The sequence below is a fragment of the Pteronotus mesoamericanus genome, unplaced genomic scaffold (genome assembly GCF_021234165.1).
Source record: "Pteronotus mesoamericanus isolate MK-2021 breed Mesoamerican mustached bat unplaced genomic scaffold, CSHL_Meso_final contig_347, whole genome shotgun sequence".
NCBI classification, from domain to species: Eukaryota; Metazoa; Chordata; class Mammalia; order Chiroptera; family Mormoopidae; genus Pteronotus; species Pteronotus mesoamericanus.
The window spans coordinates 421006-440365 of NW_026555137.1; the positions used below are offsets into that span (position 1 = coordinate 421006).

The 19360-nt window shown below is 69.4% G+C and overlaps 1 protein-coding gene across 1 annotated transcript in view; it reads right to left on the reverse strand.

Annotated features, from left to right (window-relative positions):
- The window catches only part of LGR6 (leucine rich repeat containing G protein-coupled receptor 6), a 57013-nt gene that overhangs the window by 13672 nt on the left and 23981 nt on the right, over positions 1–19360 (reverse strand). The window contains exons 5-6 of the mRNA XM_054576521.1: positions 10968–11183; positions 7754–7825 (exon numbers count right to left, since the gene is read on the reverse strand). Coding sequence (XP_054432496.1) covers positions 7754–7825; positions 10968–11183 — 288 coding nt within the window. The remainder of the gene's footprint in view (positions 1–7753; positions 7826–10967; positions 11184–19360) is intronic.

A 19360-nucleotide genomic window follows, 5' to 3' on the forward strand; every position in this document is an offset into this window, starting at 1 on the left:
GTGCCGAGAGATGCGGGTGGGCACGTGCACGTTTCATCGCTACTCCACAACCCCCGGGGCGAGCAGCGCCCCCAACAGGGCAATGGTTCGGGGTGGGGAGCCGGTGGGGGGGCCGACTGCCTCCGGACAGCCCCCGCAGGCCAAGGAAGCCCCTCAAGCCTCCGGGGACATCGGTGGGGGGGAGGCACCGAGGGGCGGGGGGCAATCTTTCACATCCTCGCTGGCTCTTGGGATTCTAGAAGGTTCCCGGTGACTCCCTGGGCTCCCGGCGGCCTCTGCGCTCGCCTTCTGTTAACCTGAGCAGGGCCTCTTCGTGCTGGGCGGTGGCGAGAGGCTCATCTTTATTTTCATTTTACTTTTTCTGCGTTTCCCAACTTTTTCACACTGAGCACACAGATCGCACGGATAATCAGAAAACACGGGGGTAACTTTGAAAGCGGCGGCAGCCCAGGCTGGAGGGGCCGTGGGAGCCGCCTTCTGGGCAGCGGCAGGCGGGCATTTAAGTGGGCGCCGCCTCGGAGGCGTCGCCTGACACATATGTTCAAACAGGCCAGTGCCTGCATGTCCAGGGATGGGCCCTGCGGAGACGTCCGCGCGCGGCGTGAAGACGCTTGGAGGAGCGCGCACCAGACGGGGCGCCATGGGAGGCGGTGGGGGGGCCGATCGCTGGCGTTCGGTCAACCGCAGGCCGCGGAAGCCGCCAAGAGGGCGGGCCGGGCGCAGCCACAGGGCGAGCGCCGGGCTCTCTGTGGCCCCACCGTCGCCGGTCACCGTCTCCGAGGGGAGCGCCCTCGGACCTTGGCTCAGCCCCCGCGGGAGCTCTCTGCTGCGGCCCCGCGCAGCTGCAGGTCCACTCAGCAGCCTGGACACCGTGTTATTACCTTAAACGCACGGGCGCGCGTGGGTCGGGCCTCGGAGCTCCGCTCACGGCCCTCCCCGCCCCCGCCGGCTCCGCGCGAAGCGGCGGCCGGCCACCCTGCCCCGGCCCTGTGCCGCAGATTCGAGGCGCCCACACCTGGCCCCCCAGCACTGCAGCACATCGACAGCCACACGTCAGCGTCCACAGCCTGCCAGTGACAGCGCAATAAATCCAGGGAAACGGCCCGCAGTCCCTCGCCGCTTCTCCTGACACCGGGGAACCCGAGCGCCCGCTTCTGAGGCAGCGCTGGCCTTGGGGCTGCCAGTGGCCCCCAGAACGCGGCGGGAGCGGCCGGGTGGGAGCTGGGTCTCCGCCCCTCCCCCGGGAGTGCCCCTGCCGCCGGGGAGGGACCTGGGTGGCCCGGAGAAAGGGGCCCGGCCAGCCGGACACCAAGGCGCAGACGTGAGCGGGCCCTGCAGGACCCTCGGGTGCCAGACAAGCCCCCGCTGACCGCCCAGGGAGGTTCCCGTGGAGGGAAGCCATTCGCATCACCCAGGGAGTCCTGGGGCCGCTCGTCCTACAGGACGGGAGCCGAGCTGGGACGCAGATGGCCCCGGACTGAGGAGACGCCGGCCCGTCTCCTCCACCAGCTCGAGGCCAACGACCGCGAGGCCTGCGGTGGCCAGGGCCCAAGAAGCCGGGTCCCCGAGCCACCACGTGGAGGCGGCCGCCTGCCAGGGAGACGTACCCTCTTCGGACCGTCACACGGTCCAGAGGTGACCCTTTGCTGCTGGAGCCGCCGCCCACGGCGCAGCCTGTTTGCGCTGTCCACTCAGGCTGTGGGAGCCCCGAGCCCACACTCTTAGCTCTTGGCTGGGAAGATCTTTTTAAAGTGCCCCGGCGACCCCACGGCTCTCCTACTGAGAATGGGGGGCGGTTCCTCGTCGCGTGGGGACCGCGCCCCAGTGGCCTGAGTGGTCTGTCGGCCTGTCTGCCGGCTCCCCCGCCCCTGCCCCTTCCCGCCCTCGCACGTTTACCTCTGCAGCTCTCGCCCAGGCCGGAGCGCCTTTCCCCACGTTCTCGGAGGCGGAAATCCTTCCCGTCCTTTGCCGCCCTGCTCCAGCAAACCTCTCCCCGCGCGGCCCCGGCCCCGCAGCCGGGACGGCCCCCGACCCCCAGCACCAGTTTCTGTCCAGAGCAGGCTCAGCACCAGCGCTCATGGCGATGGTGGTGATGACCCATAGTAACGGCGATCACGAGGTGACCTGCATATAGTAATTCATGCCGTTTCCACGCCGACCCTCTGAGGCGGGCGCTGTTGCTGCTCCGCTGCGCCCACGAGGCGCTGAGCGCGGGGAGAGGCCGGCACTTGGCCCCTTGGCTGAGAACGGAAGAGCAGGGATGGCAGGCCGGGCCGCGGGAGCCCACGGCGGGGCCTCGGTGCGCGCCCTGTCCCCCGACCAGACAGGGGGCTGCCACCGCGGGAAGTCCCCTTTCGGGTCTCCCGAGGCCCTGGCACAGGGCTGCGCACGTGGGTGTCACGGTCTCGGGCGGCTTCCCGAGCGCACGGGCCGCGGCCTGCGGGGGGCGCCGCGCGGGCGCCTGGGCGAGACGCTGACACGCAGAGCCCTCCCCACGTCCCCGCAACAAGGCTCCTTCGGGCTGGCCCTTCTGTACCAGGGGGTTCTGACGCCTCACCCTCAGCCGGAAAACCGCCCGCGGCTTTGTAGCCTAGTGTTGTTAACAGTCCAGAATCAGCCAGAAGCCCAGGAAGCGTCCGCTGCCCCGCCTGCTGCTCTGGGGAGCTGGGAGCAGATGGGGTAGGCCCCCCGCTGCCGGACCCCCGGCCGGAAGCTGCAGCTGCCACGGCTAATCCTCCCCTCCGTCTGCTCAGCCGTTTCCAGCCAAATGCAACCGAAACGGGTGGCAGGCCCGGGCCCCTGGGCAAGCTGCCGAGGGCCAGCGCTCCCTCCTTCCCCCGGCCGTGCAGAGGCGGCCGCCTCCCGAGCTGCCGGGAGCCTCACTGTGGGTTCAGAACTCAGAGCCGCCAGGATTTCGCCGTCACGCTGGCCGCCCCGCGTCTGACTGGTAAGGAGACGGGGCTCGGGGAGAGAGGGGGCCTCGCAGGCCTCGGAGCCCCGGCCCAGTGAGGCCCGTTGGGCCCGATCGACACGCTTTCCACACAGCAGCAAGGGACGCCGGCGGCTCCCGATCGGAGAGGGAAGTTTCCGGGCGGGCGAGGAGGCCAGCGCAGGGAAGACGCTCCTGTCACGGGACCAGCCCCCAACTCTGCGGGCGCACTCCCTCCCCGCAAAGCGGGACCCGCTGCACGGGGCTCTGCCGCCCACCTGGCCTGGGCAGAGGCTCCCCGGGTGCTGCCTCCTTGCCCTGCTCCTGCTGGACACTAGACACCTGCACGGACACCCCGGGTACTACACGCCGCACCCGCGGACACCGAGTGGGTCTCTCTCACGGCCTTGAAGGGGCATTAACGTCGTGTGCCGGGCGGGCCTCACCCTGACTCTCGGGGTCCGTCTGTGCTTATTCCCAGGCCTCAGGCGCGGGCACGCGGAGCAGTACGGGCGCGCGACGGCGCCGTGACCGCGTGTCCTGCCCTCCCCCGGGCACCCCGAGCCTCTGGCTCGCGCGCGGCTCCGCCTGCTGGGGGCAGACAGCCTGGGGAGCCAGGAGCCCACAAAGACATTATGACTAACAGCCTCTTCTCACCTTTTACACACAACTGGCCACCCACGACTAAGTGGGGCAATTAGCGCAATTGCCGTCGACTTCCCCTGCGAGACACAGATGCGCCTTCCTGTCAGCCTCCCTCCACCCACACGCCCCTCCCCGCCGGAAGACTTGGAAAACACCTGCGGCTGAGCGGCGGGTTCCGGTGGACGCCGCTGACCCCTGAAGCGCCCGAGACCCAGGAAGCCGGGACTTCTGGTAACGTCGGGACCACGGTTCTGGACCTGGAGCGCGTGGGGGAGCCCTGCCCGCACACACGCGCCTCCCCCCATGGTGGCCACGCACACCCCGAGGCTCAGTGCTGTTTGTGGAACAAGTGGCCGGAGAGCCGGCAGAGAGTGGGGATCGCCGCTTCTCCAGGCTGCTCCCCTGCGACGCTGAGGGCAGGCCCACCGGGCGGCCTGTGGCCAGCAGCTCCAAACGGCGCTCACTGACTCCCAAGCCCCCGCCTCCCACCCTCCAGCCCAGCAGGCGGGGTCCCTGGGGGCAAAAGCTTCGGCCCTGTTGCCAGCAGGGGAGGAAGGGGCAGCAGGGATGAGAAGGGCGACCTCAGCTGGCCACAGCGCCGGGGCCGCGGGGCCGCGAGCGCCGTGCCGGGAAGAACTATTAATACCTCATCGCGGTCACGGAGCCCAGGACAAACTCACGGGGCCGCTCAGTTTCCCGCCTGCCAGAGTCATTAGTGCGTCCACGGGGAAAGCCAGGAGAAGAACGCTCTGCATGGAACCGTAAATTCCTCCATAAGCCACAAGGCCCCACACGTCTGTAGCTAATAAACCCACAAATGTAAGACGGCAACGGACTGGCGAGGACAGGTCTCCTCGACGCCCCCGGGGTGCGCGGTCTGGCTGTGGGCGCTGGGGTGGAGGCCGAGGCCCGGCTCTGGTCCCGGCCGCTGGTCCGCGGGGTGAGCGCGGCGAGCCGGGCCCGCGCCCCCGCACTGCGACGGGAAGGGTCACGACTCCTGCCCGGACAGGTGGCTGGGAGGGGGACGCATGCGATGAGCGATGTGCCGGCCTTTGAGAAAAAAGCGTCTTTAATTCCCATCCCACAGCAAACGACTGGTAGGAGGGCCGGCGCGGCCTGAGTCACGGGGACCCTGCTTCCTTTCGGACCCTGCCAACGCCTGCCCTGCCCCCCAGGCCTCTCCCTGGATCCGGCCGGGGGCAGGCGTCCGCCCCACCGTGGCCCTAGGCACCCCTCCAGGGAGAGAGTCCGGCAGCCCCGCGGCCCCCGTCGGCCTCACTGGCTCCACGAGACGAGGGCGAGACCCTGAGACCGTTGTCCAGGCCCGGCGGGCGGGGGGGCGGCCCCCCTGAGTTCCCGCTGAGGGCAGACATCGAACGCCCACATCTGCGGTGATGGGCAGGCCCCTCCGGTGGCAACACATTTGCTTGGCCTTTTTTGGGGGGGCGGCCACAGGTTTGATTGGCAAATATCGCCAGGGATTCGAGGAGCATTAGCTGGCAGCGCAGAACAGCAACCCGGTCTCCGAGCCGCGCGTCGTGTGCAGAGCCTCAGCAGAACCGCTCTTGCCTGAGAACGCTCCTATTTCTCAGCGGCGGAGGCGTGTGACCGATCGGGCCCACGGGAGCCAGCTCTACGCGGAGCTGCACCTAGAGCATCACTATCACCTGCGAACCCCAGAAACGGCCCACGCGCCCCCACTCCCTGGACTCGGCCTGATCTGGAAAGCGGAGGAAACAAGCCCTCAGAGGCCGGCTGCCTCTGCTTCTGGGTCTCACGGCCAGGGATGCGCACTCACGGCGGGGGGGAGGCGGGGGGGTGCCGGCGGCCTGGCCGGGCCTCCGGCCGCCGGCTAGGGCAGGCGGAGCCACGACCCCAGCCTCTCCCGGCGCTCCAGGCTTCCTCGGAGTGCAGGGAGCTTGTCGGTGTGGCTGCACAGGAGGGCACGGCAGCCCCCGGGCCCTGCCTGCACCCCTTGGATTTGCCGGGCCTTTCAGAGCAAAAGAGAGCAGGGTGCACATCCCAGCAGGCCCCTCCGAGGGAGAGGAGTCGGCCGACAAGCGGTGGAACCCAGGGCACCTGGCCCCAGAGCCTCACACGTCACAGGCCACGCTGCCCGGGGGTGGGGGCGTGTGGCAGGGGTCTATGCTGTGCATGGGGGGAGGGGGCGGCATGTCCACGTCGGGTGAAAAACACGGCAGGCTTAGCTACGTGGCGTGTGCACTGCGTGCGTGCATGACCAGGAGTGTGCCTGCCCGCACCGGCCCCTCCTGCACAGGTGGAAGAGCCGGAGCCAAACCACAGTGGGGGCGGGGCAGGCGGGGGGGTTTGATCTTCCCTCTGCCGCGGAGATGAGAGGGGCCTGAGAGGCAGAGATTTAAGGCCGGAGGGAGCAACGGGCTGCCAGCGGGGAGCACACATGAAAAGCTCCACAGTAATAACTGCGGCTGCAAAGCCCAGCAATTATACAACAATTAAAAGCTTTGACTCCCTGCTTTCAATCTGCCGGCCCCACCCCTCCCACAGCTGGCTGCCCCTGCAGGCTCCCGGCAAACGCTGGGGGGGCCGGGGGGGACAGAGGATAAAGAACACACTTTCCCCTTTTTAATTGGAGATCAAAAGTTGGAAGTGGAGCTGATCCCTGGAGGGTGGGAAGGAAGGGGTGTTGCCCAGCCCGCCAGCCAGCCAAGGAGGGTCTGGGAGGCGGCGGGGGGGGGGGGGGGGGACGAAGGGGGGGCAGGGCGAGACCCCCAGCAGCCCTCAAGGGGTCCAGGCGGCCACCCTGAGACCGGCGCTATTCCTGTAACCTCTGGGATTAGAAGCCGGACTCGGAGAGCACAGGACGCGGCCAAGGTCGCAGGCAGGGAGGCCCGCCTCCACGCCCCAGCGGTCTGCCCCAGCCCTGCACCCCGCAGTGTCGCCTGGGGGGACCTCTCCGTCCCTCACCTTGGCTCCCCTGCCTGTCGAGCGGGCGCAGGCTCTTGGCGGCCCCGCCCCGGCACATCAAAGGCACGGTGGGCGCTGGGCGGCAGGCCGCTCTGTAGTGGGGCCAGCACCCGCCGCACCCTACGCGGCGCGCCAGCGGCTCGTTGGGGAGGAGCGGGCAGCGTGCCCTGCAGTGAGGAAATCGCTGCCGGTCGGCTTTCCAGAGGAGCCGACGACCCTCACCCGGCACGCGCGCCCCCACCGGCTTCCCAGCAGCAGGAGCCCACGCCCGGAGGGTGGGCAGGCAGCCCGGCTCCGCCCAAAGCTCTGGTGTCTCCAAGAGGCGGCTGTGGCGGCGGCGGGGACACAGGTCCCCACACCCAGCGGGAGGACCGAGCTGCACACTCAGGCCGCACGCCAGTGGCGGAGCACAGGCGGTGCGAGCTGGGGCCGGGTGTCTGTTTGGCCAGTGAACACACGCCCTGGGCCCGGTCGGTCCCCGACAGGCAGCTACATCCCAGGGCGTCAGAGCTCGGGCGGTGACTGTCCCCCGCCCAGGACAGCTGCAGAGGGGAGCACATGGTCCCGCCTCACGCGGTGCTGGGGACAGGTTCCCAGTTTCCTGAGGGCAGGCTGGGCACCCCTGCACCCGCCCCCGGGCACGAGGTCGGCAGCGGGGCCAGCTGGGCGGCTCTGACATTCTCCCAGCATGCTCCTGGGCCTCCTGGCACCGGAGGAGGAGGGGACCGTGGTCCCGTCCCCAGGGCCCTGCAGCCGCAAACACAGACGGCCCAGCCTCCAGGGACACACGCGCCCTGCGTCTCCTCCGGCCTCCACCTGCCTCCCAGCAGCCCCCCTGCTGCCTCGGCCTCGTGGGGCCCCGTCCCTCTGCGGGGGTGCTCGGGTGTGTGCCGCGGTGCGAGTGGGCGTGGGTGGAGGGTGAGAAAGCGGGCCGCAGCCCCCGCACCGCAAGCCCTCGCCAGCCCCCATGGCCGGCGGACGGCTGGTGCCGGGGCCTCCTCTCCGGGCTCCCGGAGGCCACGTCCCACCCCCGAGGGGGAGGCACTTGCTGGCCCGCTCGCCCGCTTGCCCGCTCGCCCATTCATTCGTCCCTCCATCCGGGCGGTGCTAGAGGGGGAGCCGGGGAGGCCGTGCGTGCGGGGAGCAGGCGGGCAGCCAACGCCAGCCTCCCCGCCCCCTGGAGCAGGGCTGCCCAGTGGGCAGGACCCGGCGCGGCCACAGCCCCACACTCACAGCGTCTCCAGACTGCGCAGCCCCTCGAAGCTGTGGGTCCCCAGACGCTGGATCCGGTTGTTATGAAGATGCCTGTGTGGGAGGAAAGACAGGTCAGGCCGGGCGCCCACAGCACCGAGCCCGGGGAGGAGTGGGCGTGGGGGAGGGGCAGACGGCGGCCTGAGGGGGAAGGTGGAGGCTGACGCAGGACAGGATGGCCCCAAGGTCCCGCCCTGGACTCCAGAGGCAAAACGATGGGCCAAGACCCACTTCAGGAGTCACAGGCTCCGAGGCCGGGCTGACCACAGGCTACCCCTGTTGACTTCCGATTAGAGGGAAGCGGGCAGAGTGCCCTGGCCACAGCAGACACGGCTCCCGCTGCATTCTCGGAGCGGCCTGGTTCGGGGGGGCCCTGGCCTGCGGCTTCCTCTGTGGCCTTGCTCCCCAGGACCAGCCTGCCTGACTCAGTGGCCAGACGCACGGCAGGAGCCAGCAGCCAGCCGCTCAGACAGCGTGCACTCACGGCCCAGCGTTCTGTTAGAGCTGCAGCCGAGGCAAGCACGGTGCAGTCAGTGAGAGCTTCCTGGAGGCGGTGACCCAGAGCGGGGCCCTGGCGGGAAGGAGATCTGGACAGGCGGAGGGAGGGGCCCCCTAGGGACACAGTGCAGGCTGGGGAGGGGCCTGGCCGGGGCACACACAGGCTGGGAGAGGATTTTGAGGTAAGCAGCTCTTTGAAAATAAGTGACAGAGTGTTCTTCTCCCAGTTTCTAAGGAAATGAGTGAAAGAGCAAAACCCCACCATCGGCCCAGATATTACAAGTGGCACGAAGCAAGGACAGACGTAACCTCACGCAAGCACACGCAAAACCTGGCGGCAGAGCGGTCGCACAGGCGCGGAAACCAAGTCCCGAGAATTCTCCCGAAAACCCCCGCCCCTGAAGAGAGGCGGCTCGGTGCACGTCCTTCCGCTCCGCGCTGGCTTCCCAGCCCGCGGCTCCGGAACGGCCGGCAGCCCGAGGGGGCGCCTGGGCGGAGGGCGTGGCCCGGGCGGTTCACGGGGCCAGCGGAGCCGGTGGCCTGACGAGACCGGGCGCCTGCTCCGAGCCTCAGCTCCCTCTGTGGGGGCTCGGACATGCGGGGGACCCAGCGTGGCTGCAAGACCAGCCCACACGCTGTAGCTTGCGGGGGGGACCCCGCAGGCCAAGGGTGACGCACTTGGGGCGAGCAGACGGCTATCCGAGTGACCGTCCCAAAAGGGAGTCCCACGGCAATTTACGAAAGAGACGGGAAGGAGACGCAGGGATGCAAAAGGCGGCCGAGGGCCAGCCTAGGGGAAGGCGCCGCCCGCGCGGGGCCGGAGGGAACCGCAGTGGCCTCCCGCTGCCGACCGTCCGCCGCAGCACTGGGTCGGGGGCAGACTTTTAACAATGAGGGAGAGAGTGATGACGCGCACACTAGGGAAGCACGTCGAGGGCCAGAACCGCATCCCCCACAACTAGTCGCCGAGTTTGTGACAGCTACGCAGCCGCCGCGGAAAACCAAGCCGCACAAAGCGGAGACGCCTCGGCGCGCAGGGCTGAGGAGACGCAGGTGAGGACGGCCGCGAAGGGGGGCGGAGGGACGGGGCGGCTCAGGCAGAGTCACTGGTGTCCCCGAGGGAGGGCCCCACAAGGAGACAGAAGCAGCACTCAGAGGCCAGACACAAAGGACAAGCCTCCAAGACGAGGAAGGACTGGAATCCGCAGCTGAGAAGCGTCCATTGTTCTAGGGGAGCTGGGTGCGGGGCATCCCACCACGGCCTGGGATCCAGGATTAAAGGCAGAAAGGAAATCGCCCGCACAGGGAGGCGGGCGGACCCCCAGGGGGCCTGCAGGTCCTCAGCCTCGTCACCCGCTGCCCCGGGTCCCAGCCGGGACAGCCCCGCCCACAGGGAGCATCTGATTCACTGGAAACACACAGGCCGCCTTCTGGGCGGGAACTGTCCCCCGCCCCCACCAAGGGGTGGGCTTTCCCCTGGCTGCTCCCCAGTGTCACCCAACTGTCATTTCTCCCTGCCTCCTGCTGACATCCCTCCCCGCTCCGCAGCACCTCTGGTCTCAGTCTCAGCTTTGCAAACACACCCCCTGCACCCAGCCCCCTCCTCTGCACCGTTCACTCAGCCTGGGGTGCTGGGCGCCTCGGGCAGCCGCCGGGGACAGGGTGCTGGGGCGCACGGTCCAGGCGGCAGACGCCAGACGTGCAGCGGTGACCCAGCTCCCTGATGCCCCCTGGGGCTCTCCTTCCCTGCACTGCACAGCCTCCTCGCCTGTCCCCGCCAGTCCCGGCCAGGCCCTGCCCTCGGACCCCCTGGGCTCCGACGAACCTGACCACCGGACTGTCCTTCCCGCCTGTCTTCCCCCTGGGCCGTCACCCGGGAGGGCAGCAGGGGCCGCGCCCCACGCTCCAGTGCCTCTGCCACCATCCCCGACGCAGACGCTGCTCTGGGCCCGTCCCGAGGCCCTCGCTTCCCCGTCGCCCTGACCCCACTCCCTCGGGGCGCTGCCGGGGTATCCCCGAAGCTGGAGCCAAACGCCGGCTCTGCTCCTGCGCCGCAGGTATGGCTGCCGCCCCCAGGAGGGACGCGTGGCCACGCGGCGGCCGGGTGCGGCCCATGAGGATGCCCGCCGGGGTCTCCAGGCCCCCCCGGCCAGAGGATTAGACAGAGCAGTGCTGGCCTGCCCAGGAGCAGAGCCCCTAACATGAGCTCCTGTGGCAAGCGGCGCGGGACCGCAGCAGTCACCGCGAGCTCTGTAACTGCCCCCGAACGCGCCCATCGCTCACAGCAATTAGCTGGGCGCTAATTTGCGCGGCAGTCGCCCCCCGGGGAGGCAGGCTCGCCCAGCGCCCAGGGCTGCCGGGGCCACTGTCTCCTGGGTAATCGCCCCGCAGGCCGCGCAGGCTAATCACCGGCGGCGGCTCCTCTCCGCTCCCTGGGCCTGGGAGCCGCGGACGCGTCCTGTCTCCGTGCCACACGCGGGCGGCCCTGCCCGGTCGCCAGGCGGGGCGGGAACCTCGCCAGGAAGCCTCGGTCCGCGTCGTAAGCCTCGCCCGGTCTCTGCCCTCCGAGCGCTGCCCTCCCGCTCCGACGACGCTGGGCCTCGTGCCGGCCCCACGGGGCAGCGGGGCCCCCAGGGGCCCCCAGGCTGGGGGGGCGGCCTCCCCGCGGGGCCGGGACGCGGGGCGCGGGGGCACTCACAGCACCACGAGGCTGCTGAGGTTCTGGAAGGCGTAGTCGGGGACGCGGCGGATGCGGTTGAGGGCCAGCGTCATGGCCTGCAGGGCGGGCAGGCGGCCGAGGGCCCGGACGGGGACCTCGCTGAGGGCGTTGTCGTCCAGCCAGAGGTGGCGGAGGCGGGGCAGCCCCTCGAAGCTCCGCTCCGGGACCCGGGAGATGCGGTTGGCGTCCAGGCGCCTGGGGGGAGAGAGGAGGGAGGGGCCAGTGGGGCAAGACGCGGGCCGAGGCTGGGGCTGGGCGGGCGGGCGGGCGGCTGGGACCCCCCGGCTCCGAGGGGGCGCCCGGGGGCGAAGCTGGGACCCGGCCCCCGCGCGCCCCCTCGGCCCGGTCCCAGATTCCGCCCCCCTCGTGGCCCGCGGCTCCGGATCCCTGGGCCGTGGGGTCCTGCTTCCTCTCAGACCCCCGCGTGGGTAACCAGTGATTCCCCCGCACCCCGGCTTCCACTGCGCCCCTGCTCCAGAGGGCCTCGCTCCTCCCCTGCCCCCGCCAGGCGTCACTCCAGGCGCCCCGCCCCCCGCGGCCGCCTCCCCTGGATGCTGGGGCGGAGGCCGGGTCGCCTGGGGCTTTGTGCCAACACGGACCCCAGCCCCTCCCCGGGAGAGTCTGGCTCCGAAGGGGGTGCTGTGGGTGAAGACGGCCCTCGAGGCGCCCGCCCACGGGCGGTTTGGTCGGGTAGAACAAGAATGTGACAAGAGCGCCCCCGGCCCTCCCCGCAGTCACGGCCCGGTGAGGGGGTGGGGAGCAGGGAGGGCCCCCGGGAGCAGGCGATGCGGGTCTGGGGACCCAGGGGGAATTCGCCAGCGGCGCGGGGGACGGTGCCCAGTGGAGGGGAGCGGGGGGTCGGACGGGAGCAGGGGAGAGGAGGGCCGGTGGGCGAGCCGGCGGGGGGTGCGCTCTGGAGAAGGCTCCGGACCCGCCACGTGGGACCAAAAAAGCCTTTCGGGCCGCTCCCGTCCCCAGGTGGGTGAGCAGCCCGGACGGACCCGGTTTGGCAGGAAGGAGAGAGCGGTTACAGCAACGAAGCCCGGAGTCCAGCCCGCGGCCCCAGCGGCCCCCCGACGCGTGCGCCCGCGCATCCCGAGTGGCTGTGGGTGACCCGCGTCACCTGTGCTAACACGGCAGGCGCGCGGGGTTGCGCAGGCCAGCCGGGGCTCCGGGGACCGCGCAGCCCCCGAGAGCCAAGCCGCTTGCCACACCCCCAGGGCCGGGGCTGAGGCGGGGGTCCCCGGGGGCAGGGGGTCGGAAGACCTGGCCACAGACGCCCCAGCAAGCTGGGGAGACGGGTCCCACGTGGCAAACGGGGCGATTTAGGTGGAACAGCTCACTGACAGCAACCGCAGAACCGGGTGAGGGGAAACGCAGAGTCACGGGCTCTCTCAGGCCCCCAAGGGCCAAAGCCTCGCTCACAGACAACTGAGGGGGAAGGGGTGCCCGGAGCGAGGGGGCTGGGGCGCCAGCGGGCTTCTCCCGGCTTCTCCCTGCCAGCCGGCTCCCCGCCCAAGGGGGCAGGACGGAGACGCCCCCTCGGAAAGCACATTTCCACTGGGAACCCCGGCCCCCAGCTGCAGACACTTCCTGGGACTTTCGGTTCTCACCCACCAACGTCCGCCAGGGCTTAGCTGAACACAAGACGGGCAGATGCAGGGCTCCTCGGGGACCCCAGCTGCCCCTGGGAGGTGCCGGGCACTCACGTAAAAGGGCTCGTGCACGCGACCACGGCAGAGGCCTCGCCCCCTCAGGAGCCCCCAAGCCTCGGGCCGGCCTCCCTCCGCCGGCCGGCACTGACGGACAGACAGGCCAGGGCCCACAGGCCGACAGAGCCCTTCCTTTCTGCACATGGGGGGGCACCTGAGCGCCCCTCTAACCTGACTGGTGTTTCAATCGGCAGCCACGTGTGAAAATCACGACCCTCCCCGCTGCAGGCCGCACGGGACGGGCTCCGCGGGGACCACCACGAGCTTCCCCTGGAAACACTGGCCGACGGCTCCGGGCGGAAGGCCAGCTCCGTGGGTGACCGTCCCGGAACCTGGGGGGGGGGCCACCAGCAGCCGTTTCCCAGTGCCGCCGGGCTGCTCACGCCCAGCTGGTTTCTGAGGTCCTTCCCGGCCTGCCTGAGCGGGGCTCTGCGGCTCCCGGCCCTGCCCTGGCCAAGGGCAGCCGTGGCTGGTGGAGGGAGAGGCAGACGGGGTCTCCCGATCCGCCTCCCCGGGGAGGGCGGCGATGTCGGAGGGTTAGGACACGTAAGTGACACCCCGGTGTTCTAACGGTACTAAGAGCCCCCGCGGCAGCCTCTGGGGTAAGAGGGGAACCGGGCTCACGCTGACACTTTTAAAGGCACCCGAGGGGAGGGGGCGGGGGAGGAGGAAAAGCCCCCCCGGGTTCTGGCTCCCTAACACGGTGCCGGTCCCTCCCTCAGTCTGTCTTCTCCCTTCCCGTCCCCGCGCCTCGCAGTTTCCCTGGGGATCAGCGTGGGAACGGGGCGGTGAGGGCTGCGAGGTGCTGGTCCTCTGCTCCCCCGCCTCCCGCCCTCCCACCCATTCATCCACCCACTATCCATCTACCCATGCATCTATTCGTGCATCTCTCTGTCCATCGGTCCATCCGTCCATCCGCCCCTCCCTCCGTCCGTCCATCCGTCTGCCCACCCATCCTTCCATCCGCCCATCTGTCTAACCCTCCGCCTGTCCATCCGCCCTTCCCTCCGCTCACACAGATGTGGGACGCCAGCCCCCGCCCCGGGCTGCGATCTTGTATGCCTTGCTCGGTCATGCGGGCTTCCAGTCCACTCCACACCTGTTAGCTCGGGTTAAGATCCCCCCGGAGTGACTCTCTCACCAGCCCCGTTTGTCAGACAGTCCCCCGTTCCCCACTTCACCTGGGAACTGTGCCTTTGCCTGCTCTCCATCCCGGAGTTCACGGTTTTTCATCTGCCCTGTTTGAAATATGCCTCTGCCTCCACTTCTCAAAGGCCCACTCACAATTCCTCTCCTCCAGGAGCCTCGTGACCGAACCCCGCGCGCAGAGCTCTCCTCCTGCCCACCCCGACCTGCAGCCTCCAGTCTAGGAGGGAACCAAGGAAACAGGTAAACACTCGGGGCAACGTCACCGCAAGAGCTCACAGCAGCACATCCGCAATAACCAAGCAGAGGAAGCCACTCTGTGTCCACCAGCCAAAGCTGGACAGACCAGATGCGGTCCGCCCACGCCGCGGAATATTACTCGGCCACGAACAGGAAAAGGCCGGACGTGTGCGTGGACGGAGCTTGAAAACGCTTCACTTGGCGAGAGAAGCCGACGGAGAAAGCAGCGTGTGCTGTGGTTCCATTCAAGGGACGCGTGCAGAGCAGAGAATCCGGAGGTGGAACGCCACCAGAGCCTGTCAGGGGCTGTGGGAAGGGGACCGGCCCCCAGCGAGTACCGGTTTTCTTGTGGGGGAGACGAAAATGATCTGGAATTAGACCGTCGCGATGGCTGCACGTTTGTAAATTGGCCGAAAACAACGCACTGTCTGCTAAAAGGCTGCGTTTTGTGCTCCTAGTTTTTTAAATGCCCGAGGCTGAGATGAATATGCTGGTCCGGAGAGAAGGGACACGCAGCCAGGCCCCGGGAGGCTGCGGCTGCACATGGGGCGGGGGCGGGGCGCGTGCGCCGTGGGACACGGCCGCTCACGGAGAGGCAGCAACGCTCTCCAGCCCTGTCTCTGGGTGGTACAACTGCGGGTGATTTTCAGTTTCCTCTTTTTAGTTTTTGTATTTTCTAAATTTTCTACAATGAGTCAGAACAGAAATAAACATGTTGTTTTAAAAACAAATGGCGTCAGGGTGTAATTAAGGCCCAGACGCTGGAGCTGAGAGGAAGGAGCCGGCGGGGATGGGAGGGGGGCGCTGGGAGGGAGGGCAGCGGGCGCAGCCCCCGGGTGGCACGGACGCCACGCCCCACTTCAGGCACCGTCTCTGTGCCCCGCGCTTCCCTGGCTCTCCTGTCTGCGGGTCCCCGGGCCCTGGCCACAGAGGTGCCCAGCCCTCGCTGTGGCCCAGGCTCTCCCTGGCAGGCGTCTCTTGACCGACCCCACTCAGCGAGGGTCCCCAAGCAACACTGGACCCATGTCAGGGCTGGGGGCTGGACACCGTCAGACTCAGAAGCCCAGCGGGCCGCACGAGGCTGACAGACGGCAGGCGGGGGTGGCCCACAGCCCCGGGCCAGGCACAGCGACTTTCTCAGACCTTACGGACCCCAAAGGTCACCGCCCGGGGTCCCCGCCCTGCCTGCTGAAGCCGGATCTCTAGACAGCACCTAAAGGGACCGGTTTCCTGTGCCCACGGCCTGTCCCTCATGCCAACCTGCATTCCAACCAGGTGGTCCTCCACGCCCTGGCAACGGGTAGGTCGGGCGGCTACAGGCCCAGCACAGACGAGAGCTTTGCCTGGGCATCCCTGGGGCTCTCGCCGGGCCTCCCCCCGCCGCCCCGGGGAGGACCAAGGGCACCTGGTTCTGGTACTTGGTGCTCCCAGTGCGCCCAGCGGGCTCAGAGGTAGATGGAATCAGCCTAGGAGGACTTCCTGGAGGAGGCGCGTGTTGCACTGATATAGGCAGAGGAGAGGCAGGACTTGGAGGCAGAAGAGGGCAGGCTTGGGGAGCGGGGGTGGGGAGTCGGGGGAAGCGACTTCCCAGGAGTTCGAGGGGAGCAGGGACGCCAACGGAGAGCCGGGGCGACCCAAGGCGATGTGCCCCAGCCGGGCCCTGGCGGCCGCGTGGTTTCTGGGCAGAGGAGCAGGATTGCTGACCAGGGGCGGCCGAGCTCCGGGGTCTCTGGGCCACATGGGAAGAAGAGTTGTCTTGGGCCACCCATGAAATGCCGTGTGACACGTAATCACAAAAACATCTCGTCACGTGTCAAGTGAATTGAGGATTTTGCGTTGGGCCGCATTCGCAGTCATCCTGGGCCCCCCGGCTTAGGCCGTGGCTCAGCGGTGCTGTCTGATGACCCGGGGGCGCCCCGGGGCCCCTTCACCAGAACCCCAGACCCGTTCACCCCCCCACCCCAGAACTAAGCACCAGGGGCCCAGCCTCCCTCCACCGCCCCCTCTCCCCCCCGCCCCGCCCCCTCCCTCCCACGGGCCCCGCCCCTCCCTCCCACGGGCCCCGCCCCCACCCAGGTGTGTGTTCGGAGGGGTTTGCACTGCAGGGCCCTTCAGGCCCAGGTTAGCAGGTGTGCTGCAGAGAGGCGGTCAGTGCGGGCTGGGGAGCGGGCGGGCCCGGCAGCTGCACCCCGGGCCGGGGGCTCCCCGAGGGGGCCGGCAGCAGCTCCGCTCCCGCTGCCGCGGCGTCCCAGCTGGGTTAGGGCCTCTGGCTGGCTCTTCACCCCGCACGCCAGCCCCGGCCTGGGGCTCCAGAAACTACGGACACCCCAGAGTCAGCACCGGCCTCCCCTTCAGGGGCACCTCGGTTCCCCACGAGGGCGGAGGGGCCGCTGGACGGACCCTCCGCAGGGGCCGGTGATTCTAAGCGGTGTCAGTCTTGGCCTGGGAAGGCGCCGCGTGGCTCGTTAGAAGAATAGCGTTTGCTTCCCACGCGCTGTGTTGCAGCGGCTGCACATACCAACATGCAGGCCCTGACCGCACAGCCGGCCGCCCGCGGCCCGCGGCCTGGCCCCCGCCCCCTGCGCCCTGCGCCCAGGTCTGAGTGCTTCCCGCCTTCCACCCCGAGTTCCTGCCAGCCCTCGGTCCCGTCCCAGCTCTGCCTGCGGCCCCAGCCCCCGAAGGGACAGTGGAGGCAGGAAGGGCCTTCTCCCCCTTTCTCAGAACTTCCAGGAGTTAATTTCTTAAAGGAGATGCAGGGAGAGCACGGAGATGGGAGGCGAAGAGACAGCTTTGCGAGGGGACAGTGGTGGCCTCCGGCCCGTGGGCGGCCAGGGCCCCTCTAGGCCTGACACCCCGTCGACCGCACACCCAGAGCAGCTCGCCCCCGGGCCTGTGGGCCTGTCCCGCCTCGTCCCCCGGGCCCCGGCCCCGTCCACGGAGCCCACACCAGGCCTGGGCTTGTTTACGGGAGGGCGAGGGCAGGAATTGGCTCCAAGTCCAAACGCAAGTGTCGGGGCCGCTGGGAGCCACTGGGACGGGTCGCCTTCCAGAACAAGCGACCTCAGAGCCTCCTGGCTGAAGAGGCCACAGAAACTCCTGAAGGGGTCACCCGCTTTCGGAGGGAAGGCGTCTAGACGTCTGCAGGCCTGGCCTGGGCTGCGCTCGCCGGGAGCCCCGGGCGGTCACTGCCGCTCTGCTGCCGGTTTCCTGCCCTGCAGGCCGGGCAGCCGGGCAGGGCGACCACCCACGCCCTGCAGCTCCTGAGGCAGGGCCCTGCGGTTGGGGCAGGCCGCCTCCCCCTCCGCGGCCTCGCAGGCGGCCGGAGCGGGAGCCACACGCGGGCCGCCCTTGCTGGCCGCCGAGTGAGTTTCCGTGCTCCAGCCAGCGGCTGGCAGACACCTGGGCCTCCCGGGCTCGTAAACGGGTGGAAAATTACTCATGGACTCGAAAGAGATCACACTTTCCCAGCCCCTGACCAGTCTTCTCCCCCTAGGGTGGCGGCGGCCGGCGGAAGGGGCCGCAGGCCCGCGGGCGCTGTCCCCACCCTCCCGGGCTGCAATCCCAGGCTTCGCTCCCCTCCGCGCTGAGGCGGCAGAGCGGCAGAGTCCTGAGAAGACGCTATGGCCCCCGGAAGACGCCCGGTGGGTCTGAGGGGGCGGTCAAGCCCCTGCTCCTCTGGCCCTCCCTCCCTGTGGGCACAGACTCTGTGGGAGGTCCTTCCCAGAGTCTAACCTTGGTGTCTCCAGCTGCACCCCCAAGAGGTCATGGGCATCTCCCAGCCCTTAGGCGGGTGCACCACCAAACCAACCCAGGCCCTACCTCCGGTCCGTGGGCACAGGTGACGGGGGGAGAGGGGAAGCGGCCTGAGGCCTTTGCCTCTGTCCTCTCCCACGGGGGAGGGCTGTCCCATTTCGGGGCTCTGCCTGGGACCTTAAACCGCACCTGGGTTGCCGGCTCCCACAGCCCCTCCCATGCGGGTGCCCCGGCCCCCCGAGGTCCCTCAGGCCCGGGCCTGTGGGAGCTCCAGAGGCCCGGGGGGCCGGGTGGCTGGGGGACCCGCATGTTGCTGGACCGAGGCGCTCCCGGCGGGCAGGGCACCATGCCGCTCCTGGGTGGCCGCCTCTGGCCAACGCCATCCCGCACCGGCCTCCACGGCTGAAGGGCCCGCCCAGCACCCCAGGGCCCGGCCCAGGCAGACACGCCGTCAGCAGCGCCAGCAGCCAAACGCCCGTGTTCAGACCGTCCTACGCAGGGGGCTGCGCGCCCACCCACCTCAGGGTGGCCTCTGCCCCAGACATGTAGCAATCAACGCCCGGAACCTCGGGGATCCAAATACAGCAGCCTGTAATCACGGAGCCCGAAATAGCCATGCCAGGGAGCCATCCGCCACCTCGCGTGTCCCCGGGGACCCCGCGGCCAGGCCCCACCGCGTGGCTGGGCCTCGTGGTCCTCGCCGGCCGGCGGGCGGGCAGGCGGCACTGACAGCAGTCACCGGACCCCGGGGGCAGCTTGGGGGGCTTCTCCACAGCAGACGGGGCCTCGCCAGGACGGGGGCCTGCACCAGAGCTGCCCAGACCCGGGCCCTGGCTGCTCCGGGCACGTTCCTCGCCCCCCCACAGCCCCTTCCTCGCCCCGGTGCCCGGGAGGTCTGAGAAGCGTCTCCTTGGGGTCCCCAGGCCCACAGGCCTCTGGAGACGGTTTCCGCCCAGGAGGCTGTGAGCAGCGAGGGACCCCGGCTGGGCTCCCCTGCCCTCGGCACCAGCGGCCCTCTCGGCTCGGCCCCCGGCTCTGCCTCCGACCCACTGGGGGTCCTGGGCAGGGTCCTGCGCCCCAGGTCTGCACGTGGAGGAGGGGGCTGTCCCGCAGGCGCTGTCCTCACAGTGGGAAGACAGAAGAGCCGCTTCTGGTGAGACGCTCCCGACTGCCCTTCACTAATTAGGCACAACCAGCCTGATGCCGTCTGCCAGGGGGGCTTGGGGGCACCGATAAAAGCCAGGGGGTGCTAGGGATCAATGCGGATGCCCCTGCTCCCCAGGCGACCCACGCCGTGCCCTCGCGTGGCCTGCACACTGCGCCCCTCCAAAAACTCACGTTCACTGTCTGCCCCCGTGTGACGGAATTAGGGTCCGATGAGGTCGCAAAGGGGGCGCCCCCTGGGGGTCAGGGCCCTTGTAAGTCGGGGGGGGCTTGCTTCCCGGCTCTGCTCCCCTCCACACGAGGGCCAGTGAGGAGCGGCCGCCTGCGCCCCGCAACGGGGCCTCCCCAGAACTCCAG